This window comes from Lissotriton helveticus, chromosome 10 (assembly GCF_964261635.1).
Source record: "Lissotriton helveticus chromosome 10, aLisHel1.1, whole genome shotgun sequence".
NCBI classification, from domain to species: Eukaryota; Metazoa; Chordata; class Amphibia; order Caudata; family Salamandridae; genus Lissotriton; species Lissotriton helveticus.
In genome coordinates, this window is record NC_136071.1 from 931,348,591 (window position 1) to 931,367,508 (window position 18,918).

An 18,918-nucleotide genomic window follows, 5' to 3' on the forward strand; every position below is an offset into this window, starting at 1 on the left:
AACACTGCGAACGGGTCCCCATCTACTTCTGTTTTATCTATAAGGGTAATTAACTTTCTAACATGGTGTGTAGTCCCCCGTCCCGGTATAAACCCATGTTGGGTATTGGTAACTAGAGGTGTTATTACACTGGCAAATCTAGTCGCCAGTGCCTTTGAATAAATCTTTGTGTCCGTGTTCATGAGAGTGATTGGTCTGTATGACCCCGGGTTAGTTGGGATTTTCCCTTTCTTGAGAATAACCACAATCACGGCCTCAGACCAAGTGCTTGGTATTGAGCTTCCCTTCTGTGCCTGCTTCATAGTATAAAGCATATCTCCGCCTAACTCCTCCCAGAACACTTTATAAAACTCTAGCGGGATTTTGTCTGGGCCTGCCGCCTTGCCTGATGGTAAACTCTTCATAGCTGTTTTTACCTCTTCTAAGTCTATCATATTGTCTATCCTCTTCTTCTCTGCTTCCTCCAGCTGCCTCCCCTCATAATAGTTCAAATACTCCATTATGTCTTCAGGGTCCTTTATATCGCTCTCAGAATATAAGGTCGTGTAAAAGTCCCTGAAAACTTCTCTTATTTGTTGTGCACTAGTTAAGATCGCCCCTGTACTATCTTTGATTGCTTTTATCTCCCCAAATGATACCTTCTGTCTAGTTCTAGCTGCTAACAATTTGCCCACCCTTTCGTTCATCTCATAACAGTTCTCTCTGTTCACAGTATATTGTTTGGCTGCCTTTTCTGCTATCTGTTCTTCCTCCTCCATTCGCAGTTTAACAAGTTTAAGATATACAGAGTCCGTTGGGGCTGCGCCGTCAGCTTGATCAGTCCTGTTATTCAATTCATCCTCTGCCTGCAGCAATTCCCTCCTTACCCCCTCGCTTCTTTCTTTCTCCTGTTTTCTTTTCCTTACCCCATAGCTAATGGTCTCACCCCTCACTCCAGCCTTAAAACAGTCCCACACTATCCCTGGAGGTGCTGTATGCCTATTTATATTCAAAAATTCAGATATCCATTCCCTCATATGTTGGATATATTCATCCTCCACTAAAAAAGCCTTTTCAAAAGACCACTCCGAGGTCTTCCTCACCGCTGTCAAACCTTTTAAGGTGGCTATAAGAGGGTTATGGTCCGATAATAATCTTGGTGTTCTCTCGATATCTATCCCGTCAATCCCTTGGCTACTAACTAAAAAGTAGTCTAATCTGACACTTATCCTATGGGGTGCTGAGTAGTACGTAAACCCATCTTGACTGGGATTAAGGGTGTCCCAAACATCCAACAGACCATTATTTCTGGCTAAATTAACAATTGCCTTAAAGACTCTTTTCTTCCTCCCCTTATATTCAACTGGAGGTCCCAACCCCAACCCCAATCCCCCTGCTCCATTAATATTAAAGTCTCCTCCTATCACAATAAATGGAGCCCAGGTTGCCAACTCAATATCGATTGCTTCAAAAATCTCCGGATCATCACCTGTAGACCCATAAATAGACCCAAGAGTAACCCATGTTTCTCCAACCAGGCATTCTATCAAGGCCCATCTACCCCATACATCCTCGCATTTTTTCCTGGTAGTTACATCTCTTTGCCTTGCCATAACCGCCACCCCCCTATTCCTACTTCCCTGCCTAGAGTGTGCTAAAACAGTAAGGCCTAGCTGGTCTAACAGCTTGATTTCTGACAATTGTATATGAGTCTCTTGAAGTATTAGAAAATCTATTCTTAAACTTTTAATCAAGACAGCTACCTTTTGCCTTTTTGTCTTATCGTTTAGACCACACACATTCCATGTCATTATGCGTGTACTCATCCTGGGTTTTTAGCAAACACCATCACAGTTTTGGCTCTTAAAGAAAAACAAGAAAAACAAATTATGACCACGGCTTTATATAACTCAACCAACACAAGCCTACCTTCTGTTTTATTATTCCTCTTATTCCATAATGTTTCCTGTATTATACATTTCCTATTTGCTTTGCACTCCTTGCCCCCCCCGTGAACTCCACCCTTCCCCCCCACCCCGACTGTCCCACCCCCCCTACAGGCAAAAAGGTCCAACGGACCTCTGTGTGACAGCTGTGTCTGCTTGGGTCCCACGCCCCCCCCCCCCGCTCCTGCTGTGTTCCTCACCCTTTGTCTAGGTGGTGCTCTCTTACTATTATTTACTACTACCAAATCGCACATTACGTAACAATCCGCTACAATTCTCTGTTCTTGTGCTGCTGTAAAATTTTCACTTTACATCTTGCTGCCTTTAGATAGTACGTCTACTGCTAGATCTTGAGATTGTGTACTATTCTGCGGGGTCCTCTCCTTGAGCCATGCCAAAAATTCAGCCGCTCTAATCTCGGAATAAAAGATTTTAAACTGACCATCTTTGACCACCTTCAGTCTGCTAGGAAACATTAGGTATGCCTCACACCCTATTCTCTGAAAAGGAGCTATCAGCTCACGAAGTCTCCACCTACGCTCTACCGTTATATGGCAGAAGTCTGGTCTAGCGAAGAACTCCACCTCCTGAAATCTACATTTTGCCTGTGGTCTTGCTTTGGCCAGTATCTCTTCTCTCAATAGAAAGTTGCCCACATAGATCAAGAATGCTCTAGGCTTTTTTGGCCCATCCCCCTTCTTCTGTACAAAAGGAAACCTATGTGCGCGCTGGATCTCTGATTCCCAGTCCCATCCCTTTATGTCTGGAAAAGCACCCTTAAGAAATTCAATTATGTAGGCTCTAGCATCCTGTCCCTCCTTTCCTTCCGGAATACCTAAGAGTCTAACATTATTTCTCCGCTGCCTATTCTCGAAATCTTCGAGTTTCCATAATACATCACTATTAGTTTTCTCTTGGTTTTGTCTAAATTCCCTCCATCCATTTATTTCATCTTCCAAGGCTCCCGTTCTTTCTTCCACCTCTGTAACTCTCCCTGCCAGCTCAGAGCATGTTTTATTTACTTTCCGAAGTGCATTTTGTATTTTCTTACTTTCCTGCCTGGCTCTCCGACTCTCTGCACTTTTTATAAACCTGGATGCAATGAGCATTTGTAATGCAATAGGTCTCACATTTGTGAAAGTTATAGGTATTGGTGTTGTAAATGACATTGTTTTAGACATTCGGGAGGAAAGGAACATTGCAATGCTTCATTTGAAGCGTAGGGACACTGTACTTGACCGGTGCTCCTGAGCCTTTAACGGTAGTAAGGTATCGGCTGCCTGAACAAGTTAGGAGGCAGTAAAGAAGAGGGACCTCTACGAGTGAACCAATGGTAAGCAGCATGCAGCATTACACTCCTATAGCAATTACAGCGCGCTGCCTAGGCTCGATCAAAGAAAAAAAATTGCTCTCATTGATCCTATCCTCCCCAGTTAATAAGGCTTTTTCAGACTTATCTATTCCTAATGTTGCTCAAAAGGGTTTGTTTAGGCAGATATGCGTTATTAGTAACATCTGCCAGCACAAGTGCTTTAAAACAAATTAAATATATGAGAGAACATCTGTGGAGCGGTGAGGGGCACTTTTGCCTGGTGGTCATGAGGGAATCCGAGGAAAAGGTCATGGGATGGGCAAAAGAATGATTGTCGCACCAGGCGCCAACTGCGCTTAAAGCTGGCCCTGGCAGCTCCTCTAACCTATTAGTACATGTACCTATTGATGTCATCTAAAGGAAATCCACATAGGTTACTCTGAATGCATTTTACAAACACTATTACTTGATTAACTTAAAGGCAGCCTCAATGTTATGTTAAATAGGCATTTGGTTATGTACTTGTGAAGTATTCCATGCAATGGAAACAAAGGTTGCCATATAAAAGGGTGAACGCCAGTTATTAAACTTTGATTGGCAAGCTCCGAGTCCATTTACAGTGACCTACCAAACTTTCGCCCTTTCTAGTATGTGTAGTTGTATTTGATGCAGGGATGGGCGTGGAATGGATTGGTGTACATGCACAAGCCTCACATTACAACGCTCTGACTGCTGAATCACTCCTGTGTACCAGGAGGAAGGAAGGTGTCTCACATAGTGTGAAGTGAGGGCTACTTTAATGGAATAACTTCACTGTAGTTAACAAAGTGAGTTGTTGTGGAATTATACCTGTTGCACTGCAGCCCTTTCCCCCCTACGTCTATTCTAGTACAACATCAGACTGCCAGGCAGTAAATGTACAGTTTTTAGGAATCTGGAAGGATTTATATAATCTGAGAGGATTGTAAACTTGTCTACTTCCATTTTCTTATTTAACTAAAAGATTCTGCTTTTTTATGTTTAGTAATGTATTCAGAGTATTCATTTCTGAGAGTTGTATTTTCTAATGCTCCTATCAAAACGTTGTGATATGTAATTAATATATATGCTGGCATATTTGTATTTATTCCTTATTCTTGCTGTGTTGCTAGGTTGATGTCTTTGGGTTTCAGCTTTCTACTAAAACTCCCTTTAGAACCGCATTTGAGACTATACAGCTTCTTACAAAGGTGGGTTGTCTTTTTAAACATTGTCATCCTGTATTTCATACTTGTTTACTTATGTTCATTTATTAAGTAAAACATGCATTCATTTCCCGTCATTACCTTCAATGAATTATGTTTGTGTACACCACCTTCCAGCACATTCAGGTTTCAATTTAGTAAAGATTGCGTTTTTTCAGACATTCTGTCTTAATGCAGTACACATCAAACCGAGTAAACGGCAGTAAACACTGATTACAAAGAAAAAATGGATGAAAAATTCTCCCCAACTTTATTGAGTATTGCAAAAATGGCTGCATAATGTACAGTCCTGTTCCCCTGCTTTGAGTACCTGACTGGTATCCTGTTTTTTCCATTTGGTCCCTGGCTTCATAGCAATCTTGTATGTGCGCACAGGCCTAGGCCTGTCACTTGACAAGAGCTGAGGTCAATACAGTGGGCCTACTGACCCTGTCATGGGTTTAGCACATAGAGTTGTCATGGCAGTTTACCATGTTCTGTGAATCCATAGTTGTGCTCTTTTTATCTGACATAGAAGTGGAGGCCTGCTAGCTCACTTGGATAAAGTTCTGCTAATATTTGCTTTCAACTTCTAGTGCACAATCCCAAGTGTATGTTGTGTGTGTGTGGCACATCAGTGTGAGTGAACCCAGAGTAATGGAGGACTGTGGGATCCATCTTGGATACCCCTCGCATTTTCACAAGATGGAGGCATGGTTTATTTATTTATTTATTTATTTTCAGAGTTTTATATAGCGCGAACAAGATCTTTGCATATATCAGAGCGCTTTACAGAAAACAAGGGCTAGGGGAAACAAGAGGGTGATTAAACAAACTATTGGGTACAATATAGTAGTCAGTAGTAAGTGACTAGCCAAATAGGATAGCAATCAGATAAAAACATAATACCAAAAAGACATTCAGATAACCAATAATACAAAAACGGTGCAAAGTCTTCGATCCAGTAAATATAGAGTTCAGGTGAATTTAGCCATAAGGATGGCTTTTACCTCTTTCTTAAAAAATGCAGTGGAGGAGATAAGTCTGGTTTCCGGAGGGAGTGCATTCCAGATCCTGGGTGCCATTCCCGAGAAGGAGCGTTTGTATGTTTTTTCCTTCCGGAATCTTCGAGGTTTCAGGAGAAGATTTTTTGTGCTTCTATTGGATCTCGAGCCTCCTGATATAGTCAGCTTTTGAGCGAGGTAGTCGGGTGACTTGTGGTGTACGGCCAAGTGTGTCATACAGGCGATTTTCAGCTGTATTCTGGCTTCAAACGGCAGCCAGTTCAGGGATTTTAAGTCAGGGGATATATGCGAATGTTTCCTTGATCCAGTGATAAGTCTCGCTGCAGCGTTAAAGGAGGCTCTTAGGGGACCGGTTGTTGATAGGGGGAGTCCGCTGAGAGCCAAAATTCCGTAGTCTATGCATGGGATGAATAGGGCTTGTACAGCAGTTTGGAAGTCCTTAGCTGGGAAGAAGGGTTTAAGTTTCCTCAAAGTGTTGATTTGGAAATTAGCTCCTTTAGTTGCTTTGCTAATGTGCTGCTGCATGTTGAGATTGGCGTCAAGTGTGATGCCTAAGGATTTCGCGGAGTCCACGATGGTGGGTTGGACATTGAGTGCAGTTAGGTGTTTGAGCCAGGTTTGGGTGATGGCGATTTTCGCAGGAGGTGCGATCAGAAGGAACTCAGTTTTCAGAGCATTTAGTTTGAGGTGATTGTCGGCAAGCCATGATTGGGTGTTTCTGAGCGTGGAGTTCAGAAGTTTGATGTCTTCCGGGGATTGTAGTTTGAGGTAGAGTTGAGTGTCATCGGCGTACATGTGAAAGTGTACATTAGATGCTTAAAGCAAGGTGGTGAGTGGTTCCATGATTAGATTGAACAAAGTGGGGGATAGGGAAGATCCTTGTGGAACGCCTAATGTTACAGGCACAGATGAGGACAACATGTTGTTGATCTTGAACTTCTGAGACCGGTTATGTAGGATGGAAGTGAACCATTTGAGAACAGTTCCGGATAAACCCATTCTGGTGTTTAACAGCTCCAGTAGGTTCTCATGTTTGACAGTGTCAAATGCTGAGGAGAGATCAAGTAGAATGAGGAGGCAGGAATCGTTGTGATCAAGGATTTGGAGGGCGTCATCAATTATGTGCGTCATAGCCGTTTCCGTGCTATGTTTTGCTCGGAATCCTGATTGATGAGGGTTGAGGAGGTCAAACTGATCAATGTGTTTTATCAGTTGGAGTTGTACGCATTTTTCCAGCAGTTTGGCCAGGGTGGGGATATTGGTGATAGGGCGGTAATTGTTTAGGTCAGCAGGGTCAGCTGTAGGTTTCTTGAGTATAGGCGTGACTTGCCCCACCTTGAGGGAGTCCGGGATGAGCCCTTGTTGCAGGGAACTGTTAATGATTTTAGTCCAGAGTGGGAGGAGCAGGGGGGTGAAGTCTTCTACAGCATTAGCAGGTAAGGGGTCTGTGAGGTGATTAGAGGGTTTCAGGGTGCCGAGCAGTTTGTTAATTGCTACTTCAGAGTAGGTGTCGAAGGACGACCATGCCGCGTTGTTTTAAGGTTGAATGTTAGTTATGCTGATGGGGCTGGAGTATCGGCTTACATCATTGGGGAGATCACTTCTTATATTATCAGTCTTTAGCTTAAAGAAAGCAGAATAGTCTTCACAGGATGGTATAACGCTTGTTGTGTTGTTTGATTATAGAGGTTGTTCCTTGGTTTGAGTTTTGACTAGTTCGAACAGTTTTCTTGGTCGGTTTTTTGCTTGGTCAAGCTGGAGGCTGAAGAAGTCAGATTTCAAGCGCTTGATTTTCCTAAAGTAGGCATTTCTCTTATTCTTAAGAGTTTTAAGGTGCAGTGCTGAGGGGTTGTTTTCCCAGACAATGCAACTGTAATGCTGAATTTCCTGACGATTGAGGGAGGAGACCTAGACCCTGAAGTGAGGAAAGAGAAGACAAAGCTCCCTTAGAAATTCAGTTAGGCCTTTGGCAGAGCTAAAGGATGCTTATTAGTCTCTCTGAAATACTGGCATTTGGTGTATGATGGGGTGAAGTGTCGGACTGCAGACTCATTTGTGCAAGATGAATTGGTCTCCTGAGGTGAGATTCAGACTTTTGTCGTTCTCTGATCACTCTTTCAGTTTTGCTGATGACAGCAAGATGTAGAAGGTTTTGCCTCTGATGTTTGCACTACGGGATGGAGACAACCCCGCTGTGAGAAGCATCACTCTACTTATGGCTACGCCTGGAGAGCAACTATGCAGAGGCCACTGAAAAAGAGAGCCACCTCAAACTGGTTCTGAAAGTGCCGACAGTGGATGCACATCTCCTTCTGCTGTGCTGTTACTATATTAAAGCGGTACTACTACTCCACTTGTTTTTCCAGCTCCCGCCCACCTGTTTAGTGCGATGTAGTGTTCTGTGAGGACCGAGTTCTGTGCCTTTGAGACTGCCACCTACAGTCTTCAGAGATGTGCAGCATAGTCGAGTACATATCTGCTGGGTGGGCACCTGCATTCAGTTAGGAGACCCAGATGGAGCTGCTGTTTTACACACTTTCTCTCCCAGAAGCTGTAAGGAACAGTCACACTGAGACAAACCCCGGGTGTACTGATCTACCAAGGATGGTAAGAATTGAGGAACTGAACTCTGTAAGAACAAAGTACTTAACTGTGAGAGACTGAGCACATTTTACAAAAGAGAAGGCGATATGCATCTGGGCCCTAATCATGCTATTACCTTATCCCAGGAGATACCCACCTAAAACAGAGAAAGAGGGGAACCGGGGAGGAGGGTGGGGGAATAGCTGATGTAGGCACACCAAGCTCATTCACCCAGAATACTAAATTGAACCTTTCACAAATAATGTGTGTAGAAGTATGTTCTAGTGTACATCAAAGTACATTTTTACTTTCTTGAGAGTAAAGCACAGGGTAGGACAATCTGTTATTGTGCTTTTGTGTGATTGTTGAGCCTTGCTCTCGAGCACCACTCACTAACTCCCTGAGAAGCCTGTGACATGTCGCCATCAGAACCACTGAGATTCCAGTGCTCACAGGGTTGTACTTGGCCTAGTTTGCAAAGCCATAGTATGATGGAACTAGAGACATCGGAGGTGAACAACCTTAACCCATGCTTTGGGGCCTCAGTAGCTCCTGCTTGCCCTCTGATTGGAATCTGGCAAATGACCATGAAAGGAAACTGGATAAGCACATTCTAAGATAAACATCGGAATAGACTTTATCCAGTTTATTATCTTCAAACGAAAAAGCCCCCAGTAATATGTAACCACCAAGCACCAACACCTTTTCTTAGTGTTTACAGTGAGCCTGTTGGATTTACAATCATTTTTAAGGGTGATAATGTGCCACAGCACACCCTCGTGGTTATACTTCATAATTGCTAGGTCATCTACAAACTGCAAACAAGAGTTATGGTCGTGTTGACGATAAATATTGGGGAAGGTCTTCCAAAAAAAGTCTAACTATTGGGCTGATTCATCACGAAACCCATACACAGCCCTTTCCTAACTTCAATCTTTTTAAATATTTAAATACAGGATCAGATGGGTTAAACTATAATTGAGTCCAGTTAGCAGTACAGAAAGCATATAATAAGGCCACTGGACCTGATGGTGTTTTCAGACACCTAGATTCAGCTATGGGTTATTAGGTCAATCTTATCAACACCTGGCTGGAAATCGACAAAGCAGCGACAAACATGCTCCATGAATCTTTGGGTAATCGTTCGAGGGGCAAACCATGATAAGGTGCAAAATACCTTTCTCGAAAACTACCTTGACTCCCAAAGCATCAAGTTCTTATTATGGACCCAACAAGAAACCCGCAAAAGAATACTCTTACACTTGGGACTTTTGATGTCACAACCAGTAATGAGATTTAACAATAATTAGTAAGATTCACTGGGTTGCTATTAGTTGGTATGGCCTAGAGACCACTTCAACCTTGTCATTAGCTTCAAGTTCTAAAACAAATCATAATAAAAATACACGCTCTGGCTCTGAACAAGAACCACAGAAGCTGACTACTGGTTCTTGATACCTTCCGTTTGAAACATTGAAGGAAGGAACAGGACACTTGTCAGGTTATTCAGAAACAGGCATGGTGATGCCTTGGGAAATCCCTAATGTACCAGCACACTGATCTGAAATAAGGATATTGATTTACCTGTGGAGATTGAATTTACTGACATTATTATGTAAGCCCTGATTAAGCCTCAAATGATCGTTCCCTCCTTGAGTGAGTACGTAAAAATTATGAAATGAATAAAAGTTAGCAACTAATAAATACCAATCTAATGGCTAATAATGCAAACAGACCGCTAGAACGAAGATAGATATTGCTAGTTATTCAACATTGGTGTCTGTTTAAAGAGGTTTAGTTGGCTTGTGCCACCTCTATACCCATCAGTTGAGCATTCTTACTGCTGGTCTTGTGGTTTAAATTACCACATGGAACGCAGCATACGCTCTGCATGAATGAAATGAATGAGTGATTATTTCTATCGCGCATGAGAACTTAACCCCAATAGGGCATCAAGGCATATACCCCATTATATCATCTAACAAGAGTATATTAAAATACAGAATAAAATCCCCATCCACAATAAACGTGGCCCAAGGAAAACATTGACAAAGTGTCAGAAAGTTAATCCCAGCAGGACTTGCTACTCTGCATCTCCTCATTCCTGAACAAAGATAAATACAAATAACCAAATAACAAAGTATTCTTGTCAAAAGACTGATCTTCCAGGCTGGCCAAAATGCAGCAAGTAGTTAGGCAAATCTGATTTAGCAAATTTGGTTGATAACAATATGGTAAGCCCATCTAAGGACCGACACTCATTTTCCATTTAAACAGATTTTTAACATAGTTGATAACGCTTACATTGGTAGCCTACCATTGAAGATAGCCCACTATTCTCGTATTTCAACTGGATACATTAACATTCAATTCATGCATGGGTATGTTCTCCAACTCACTTTATGGCAGCAATAAATGTAAGTCTGGACAGTTAGTATTTTAATGTCACTCATGATATTTAAAATGTACAGCTATCGGCATTCTAATTAGAAAATAAATCTCTAGTACCGCTTATTAGTTCCCTGCTACTACTAAGTATTTGAATCGAGTAAATGTTCAAGAGTATGCAATTTACAGGTGATGGATGTTAAGCTTTGTAGGCAACCAGCACACTACTCTACATTTCCCAACTATCCTATCCTATCCTTGGTAGGAACTCTGCTCTGTATGCAACCCTTTGGTTTTTCTCAGGATCAATCCTATATAAATTACAAGGTGTAACATCTGCATTTGAAATGTATGCGCTTAAATTGAAGGTTTCTTTGGGTGCAAAGGTGTATTTTTTCCATTATGCTTCCCAGTTTTGTGGGCATTTAAGCTCATATTGAGCTTAGGTATGTCTATAATCATCCAGCCGCAATGTCTAGTTTTTCTTTTAACTTTATCTTTTTAAGAAATGCTGCAGCATGAACATGACGAAACAATTCTCTCCTTATGCATGGTCTAGTGCCATACATCAGGCATGATGAAACTGTTCCCTCCTTCTACATGTCTAACCTCCACGATTCACGGAAGAATTAAATATAGCCAATGCAGATGCATACATGCTCTTCTGTTCATGTTCAGTCCATGCCCAAAGGTTAAACTGCTGTATGCACTTGCCAGGTTCCTCAGGAGGCATCTAGGATATTCAACTAGATCTCTTTTCTGCTGTAAGACACATTGTTTGTTATGTCATATCTATAACAGTTAATCTTTTACCGCATAGAGTACAGTGACTTTGGACTAATTTGTAAATGTATCTTTCTTTGGTGACTAGCCCAAGTAAGCAACACCCTCATCTCACCCATATGTGTCAACATCCCTTTAAAGATTTCCCATGAATGATGTAGATTTGTAGACGCGCCTCTGCTTTAACATGGGGAGCTTCGTATCTGATCTGCAGTTAAGTGCCTATTATCGCAGCCTGTTCTGTTTCCTTGAAAATGTGACCGATCTGTATCATCTATCCAGCCTGGGCTCTAGTTTGTCCCACCTCTTCTGCAGTTGTCTATAGCACTGGTTAACAAGTGCCTTGGTCCTCCTTCATGTTTAGCAGATTCAGTATATGTCTGTATTGCAATCCCACTAGAGAGGATTAACCCCAATTTTACATTTTAACAGGTCTTTATTATCAGGTGTGATAACATTTACATTGCTAGCTTAACTAGTATTACATGTCACTTGTGCCCCCATTTTCACCTCAGGAGACAGTATTTATATTACATTCATGTAGTTTGATGTTTTTTGCATTCTGACTGTAACCAAATCTTGACTGCCGTTGCATAGTTCACAGCTTTATTAAAAATATTAACCACTCAAGTACCTTGATTTCCTTCCTTGGTGTGGCGAGTGCTATAAGTTTCCAGTACTCTAGGCAGGGTGAATGTCCCTCAATCTTCCTCAAAATCGTCCTAGTCTCAGTTTTTCACTTGGTGCTCTCACATAACATGACCATTATGTCCGTCGTGTTACCTGAGAAAAATGGGGCAGCGCAGGTCTAGATTTCTCTCAGGAGTTCAATAGGCTAAATTCAGGATTTTAGTGACCTGTTTAAGGAGCACAGACTCTCACATCCTATTTCCTAGCTGGCTAGTTGCCCCCACAAATGTATTCTATTCTTAACTGCAACATATTATTTGTACGACAATTAAACTGTTGATAAGGTCTTCCTCACTGCTGTACATGCTGTAGAATAGGTTGAATGCATATTCCTATCAATCCTCATTTGCTACAGAAATGTAATTAATTAATTTAAGTGTATTTGTAGTTTTGTGTGCCATGAACCAAAGCGTTCAGAACAGCAGTAATCTTTTCTCTAGATCTGATGTGCATACACGTATTGAATGTGATGGATAACATCTATTAAAAGAGAGATGCGGGTATAAAAAGAAACATTCAATAGGTAATCAATTTCTCACCACCATGGTATGCTTGGTATGAGACCTACATTGTTGTGACTGAAAGGGCAAAAAAAGGGGAGGGGGGGAGGGGGAAAGTGAGTTCTAATTGACATCAACTCAGTAACAACATAATACAACATCAGAGTCTTAGGTAATCTCTGATCAGTTGATCTCAGAAGAGCATCAAGTGGATCTCATTTGGAAGAGAAGCACTTTCAGCCCTCTCTTGAAGGTACCATATTAAGGGATCATCCTAAAAGGGGTACTACAGTTCCGGACTCTGGGCCGTCTCCCTGAAAAAGTAGAATTCTTGCTTTCTTGAAGGTTAGTGTTTGCAGGGCAAGACAGTCTGTGCCTAGTTGGGAGAGCTTTGGAGTATAGTCTTATGTGTAATTTGTGACGGCTTGAATATGCATCTCACCTCTTTGGGAGGCCAATTTACAGAGAACAGGAATGGTTAAATGATCACTTCTTATTGGCACCAGATAAAAGATGAGCAGCTGTACTAAAACCTGCTTTCAAATGATTGATGTGAATTTTAGAAATGCCACACACGAATCTTAAGAGCGCTTGTGCTTGCACGATGATTTTAAAATCAACCAGTGAGATCTGGGACTTCATCCTTGGAGGAGTCTAACTTCATAATGTGCCCGTTTCACTGATGTGTTGATCTGTGCATGCATAGTTTTTTTTTTTCTTTCAAGAGTCAAGCCTAAAGATTTTACAGTATTCAAAATCGGTTTGCAATCCAGCAGATTTGATGCATCAAAAAAGGAACTATAATTAAGGTGTTATATGGTTGCAGTGACATCATGCCCAGGCAGTAACCAATGCATACTTGTAGTCGACCCCACTCGTTCGAGAAGGAGAGCAAGTGCCAAATTCATCCAAGTTGTTAACAAATTCAACTAGTGAAGTAAAAGAGGTGTCCCTTCATTTTTCAAAATGTCATCATTGCTTGGTCTAATAAAACTGGTCATATAAGCGTTTGCAGTGGAGCTTCTTGTGGAACGCACAGAAGACACTTCGACTCAGCACTCACATGGCTTCAACCACAGTGTTATGGTCTTAAAATACATTCTCTTTCTCACAAAAATGTTTTTCATCTCTCTACGGTTCAGACACATGCTTTCATTTCGCACTCAGTCACAGAATATTTGAATTCTACACTTCCTCATGAACCATGAGCTGTGGGTGATATCACAAACGTCTTGTGATTCAATTGCAAAAGAGGCAGACTCTGATGGTACTAGATCTGCTCACAATATTGACTTTGATTAATTGAAACAAAACAATATATACTTATATAAAGAGAATATTCTAAAATATTTCTTTTTAATTAAAGGAGCTAGAATTGTACAAGGAAGAATTGCTGACAAAGCCAGCCATTCTTGCAGTTAATAAAATGGATCTTCCAAATGCAGAAGACAAATTGAATGAACTCATGAAGCAACTAGAGCACCCTGAGGGTAAGAACACTTTTATATAAGTAATGTAGATACCAGTGGCGTTGATTGAAAAAGTAGTGCATTGATAAGGCACCAAATACAATTGTTTTAAACCTTTTTTTCTGCAAAATAAAAATACATCGCTTTTTATTTTTTATGTATTTGTTTTACATCACCATAATTAGATTGTTTAAGCTAGGGAAAGCTCGTTCTATGTTAAAATAAAATGTGGGGGCGGTTGTGGGGGGCAGAACAAAACACAAATCTAACTGCTGTGGGTTTTTGTAAATGGAGTACTCGGACTATGCAGCAATACTGTTCCAGGTGGTATTAGGCATATGTGTACAAATATTTTGAATAAGAGCAGGTGATCATTATATATCCAGGGCAGCCACAGGATGAGACATTTTCGCAGATAAGAGTTGCAGAAATGGTATCTAGGGGACCAATACGTTAATATTCTTGATTTTCTGAAAAGTAACCTTTTGGCATGAACATTTCTTATACAGGTTAAACTACCACAGAGGTCAGTGAAAGTGGCCCATTTACTAGTCTGCTGTGGGTCTACTGGTTTTTAAAGTGCTTATGTGTGCTTGTTGAAAGAGTTGTTCAAACTTTGGAATATAGATGTATGAAAATATTTGCAGGAAATGTATATATGTATATACTACAGTAAAACACTTCTAGGCTAGGACAAGAAACTTTGGTATTCGAGAACATGTTAAAGTTGCTTTATTTCCGTTGACGAAAGCAGTAGCTGATAGATGTTATACAGGACATAGCGAGGAAACGCCAAATTTGGCTTGAAAGTAGAACTTTATGTTGTTTTAACTTGTGAGTCAATCCTGTCAATCACATGTTCAGATTTTAAGACCATGGGATTGACAGGATTAGGGCTGAATTTTGTTTGTCAAACATATTGAAATTTGTGAGTAGGTTCCTACTCGTGAGTTTTGCGCTGTCAAAAGAAAATGTACACAGCTGTGGGTTGCCAAATCCAGAGCAGTGTTCTTCGGTGCACAGTTTTTGGAAAATCAACACCAATCCTTGGGAAAAAAGCGTGTTTTGGTGCACAAGCTAGTGCCCACGCGAGCCGATAAACGACCAATTTAGGTGCTCGATTCGGCTGCCGATTTGTACCTCCGATGCTTGAGCTTCTGACTTGTGACTTTCAACACTATAAAAAAAAGATTTAAAAGCATAAGCAAATACAAATAATAAAATAACTGTCTGGCTTTGCTAGGAAAGCTTGAGGTAGAGTGCATGGCATGACCAGATTCCAACCCTGTGCCGATCCCCATTGAGGAGTGGCCTCTGTATGTTCATCACAAGGCCTGGCTGCAACCAGGCCATGCACCATAATTCCTAACTTCCAGGTAAAGCCAGGCACCTATTATAGTGCGTATCCTTGGTTATTTGTGGCGAACCCCCTGCTGACCACAGCCGTGTGCTGCATGGGTCGGGTGTCACTCAGGGTCGGGCACATGGCATGGCCTCTGTAGCCTGCTCCTTACTGAGCATGACCAGAGGCCTTGCAGTTTTGCTTCGGTGGCAACATGACAAGCCTTGTGCCCAAACCCTGCTGCACATGGTTGAAGACCTTGCACAGCAAAGGTTGAAAACTATTAAATCATAGAACAATCAGTAAAATTCACTGTGGCTAATTCCCTTTAGGTGTGAGCAACGGGGGTTGGACTGCTGTGGTGATTAGGTGCAGGTTCTGGCCCTTGGCCAGGCCTGTGGCAAACCCTGCTGCACGTGGCTGAAGTTTGAAGCCATGCAAACTAGACATGGTCAGGGTTTACATGATTTTCACTTTCATCAAGCCGATGCAGGACAAAGGTAATTACTTATGACAGTTAAACTGTTTAGGATGTGGTTGAGAGTTGTACGGTGAAAAGCAGGACTGCAAGATATTTTGGGCTAATGTGTAACAAAAGTCTAGCATCAATTAGTACCTGATGGAAGATAGCAGGTTTTTTGTCTAAAAACACTTATTAATACACTAGCATTTCCACCACGATAAACTGCAAAGATGGCTACCATACCATAAAACAACAATATGAAGACTTTATATCATGCACTTGACCATGAAATAAAGAAAAGAATCCTATTGCAGCCACCTTACCCTCATTGCCCTGCACCTGGAGCACTTGCTCTGGTGGACTGAATGCCAACACCCATGCCTTCACGAAGAAGCTAAATCAACAAAAGCATTTGAAGCAAGGACTGCACACTCACAGTGGCCTATGCATGGATTGCATGACAAACAAGCATTAAGAGCTGAAGATTTAACAGCACACTGAAGCATGTTACTTGTTTCAGGGAAAAGAAATATATATCTGAATGTAGTTCACACAAGGAGAATTGGTAGTTACATATATTGTTGTAAATAACCCCTGCACTGTGCCCCACTCCAGTCTATATGCATCCCACTTTTGGTGATTATCAGAATGAACAAGCCGACAACCGTTTGTTTTCTTAGTGGTCAGTGTTGGCCGCAGTTTTTATTTATAATACATGCATATACTTTCTGTCATTACTCCTATGCCATTGCCATACAATACTATTAGCGAACTGTCATGCATGGGTCATAAATCATCCGTCTGTGTTTGCTGATCATCTTCCATTGTCCCTTCGCAATTGGACTGGCATATCGTTCGTTAGTTCCTTCTGCAGGCTTCTCTCATTTCTGGCCCCATCTGGGCCATTTCCTTGCTTATTTGTTTCTGTGCTTACTTTGCGCGGGTGTAGCTTCCTCCGAAGCGCACCACTGCAGCTCCTGGTCTACGATGCCCTCTTTCCAGGAGCGGTGCTTATATACCCCCTTTTGCTCACCTGGCTAGCTGGTCGCTTTTCCTCATTGGGGGGTTTGTACTCCGTGACTGCCCCCATTGGATGGGGGGGGGTAGGCGCCCACTTGGCGCTGCCAGCAAGGGGGGGGGCTGGCATTTTCCTGCTTCTGGGGCGCGCCCAGGCGCCCAGAACCAGTTCTCTTCCGGGGTCTCGGCGCTGGTCCCTGCGGGGACTGCCTCTGCAAAAAAAGTGTAGATCGACCTTGAGCCCCCCCCCCCACCTTCTTCGGTCAGCCCCTCCCTTGGGGCATAATCTCTATGTTATCTGTTTTGATTAGATGCCTTGAGTGCTTCCACTGTTCACATTTAGGGAAGAACTTTTGATCTTTCTTTCAGCACTCCAAGACAGTACCTGTGTTTCTCATTATTTCCCTTGTGAGTAACTTCCTCCACCAAACACCTGCTCCCCCAGCAGCCACTCCTTGCCGCTCTTCCCTTGTGGATTTCTACTCCCTACTTCCCAGCACGCTGTGTCGTCCTCTTCCTCGTGGGCTTCTTTGCCCTTCCTCCCCACCTAGTTAGGTTTATATTATGTTCTCCCACCCACTATTCTATTGCTCCCTTACCCCTTCAGACGTCTTTTGTTTTTTTTGGTTAAACTTTTTGGAGTGCCCGACAGCTGTCATTTGCTGCTGGGCACTCTCTGATATCAGAAGCACTTCCAAGCACTTAACATGCCTTCTATTTTTTATCAATCATTGTAAGTGGTGTCCATCATCTTAGATCAGTCAATAAAACAAGTAAAATAGTATTGGTGCCAATTTGTAGGCAAGTGCTTACTGAATGACACTACCAGCAACTGCGCCTTTTCACTCTTTTCTTTTTGCCGATGGTGTACAACATAGGTAAAAAATATTTTGCTAATCAAGTAAATTTCCTTTTGTTTCCATAGCAATTATTACCTATATCAAAAACATTTTTTTTCCTTCTCACCTACATTCTGGTTTCTGTTATGTTAATTCATGATAACTTGTTATAATATATATAATGTTATAATAAATCTTCTCGCACTCCCAATAAATTCTCTCCTGTACAGTCTCAGTGTCCTATCAGCGCCAGGAAACTCATGGTGACAGTGCGCTCAACAAATGCCCATTAACATAACATAACGCACTCTTTTCTGTTATTTTGCCTTCTTAACCCTATTGTATTTTTTTATAAATGTGAAGTTTCTGTATTTTTGCACAATAATAATCATAATTACAAATCCAATAATAAACCTGTTTCTTTTTCACAGATTTCTTACACCTGCTACCAGAAGACATGATTCCAGAAACTCCAGCAGAGTTTAACTGTGTCCTTCCTATCTCGGCCTCTACTGGCCTAGGAGTGAATGAACTGAAGGTTGCTATCAGGAAATCTCTAGAAGACCAATATGAGCTGGAGCATGAAAAGTACCAAAAGGAAAAACTTCAGAGTTTAGAAACTACGGGCACAGATCAAAATTTTAAAAGACATAAAAATGTTAACTCAATACTGGATATACAGTGACACGGATCCATAAAGGAGGTTGTTGACATCAATGTGGAAGCTATTTTAAATACAAAAGAACTTTTTTTACGTGATACCCTATGTGAAAGTGACAACTTGTTAACAGTCTAATCTGCTCTTACTTGCTGCATCATGTTCCTCATATCCCTATAAATAATTCTCATCTAAATGTCTTGCACGCCTAGTATTTGTGGTATTAGCGAATCATAAATTGGAACTATATGCAGAGCTTGTCCCCTGTGGTACCGAACACCATAAAGGTACTGGAAGGCAAGTACATTTCTTCTGTGTATGCGCTATGGCACCTTCTGTAGACTCTGCGATGTAGGAATTAACAGAACTAGCATATATCTCTATAAATGTTTCCCAGACTGATTCTACATGATTGTACCACACCCTATAGGCAGGCGCATAGACCACACACTGATCCAATGGACACTTGTAGATGCTGACAACACAGACAAGATACTCCTGCTTATATGAGAATATCTTGTTTAAAGAAAAACCTTGAAATCAGAAATGAGGGCAAGGGGCATAGAAACGGTGTCATGAGGGAAAGTAATTCATAAAAGGGGGTGGTGATGGACAGAGCATCTGAATTAAGCAGAACACTCCTACCCAGTCAGAAGATCAGGGCTTGATCCATCACCGTTTTTTAGCTCACTGCACCATCC

General features: G+C 41.7%; 1 protein-coding gene across 1 annotated transcript in view; it reads left to right on the plus strand.

Annotated features, from left to right (window-relative positions):
- Positions 1–18,413, plus strand: part of GTPBP10 (GTP binding protein 10) — a 126,998-nt gene extending 108,585 nt beyond the window's left edge. Inside the window, exons 8-10 of the mRNA XM_078663587.1 lie at positions 4,389–4,466; positions 13,796–13,919; positions 17,991–18,413. Coding sequence (XP_078519713.1) covers positions 4,389–4,466; positions 13,796–13,919; positions 17,991–18,244 — 456 coding nt within the window. The 3' untranslated portion in view covers positions 18,245–18,413. The remainder of the gene's footprint in view (positions 1–4,388; positions 4,467–13,795; positions 13,920–17,990) is intronic.
- The last annotated feature ends 505 nt before the right edge of the window (positions 18,414–18,918 follow it).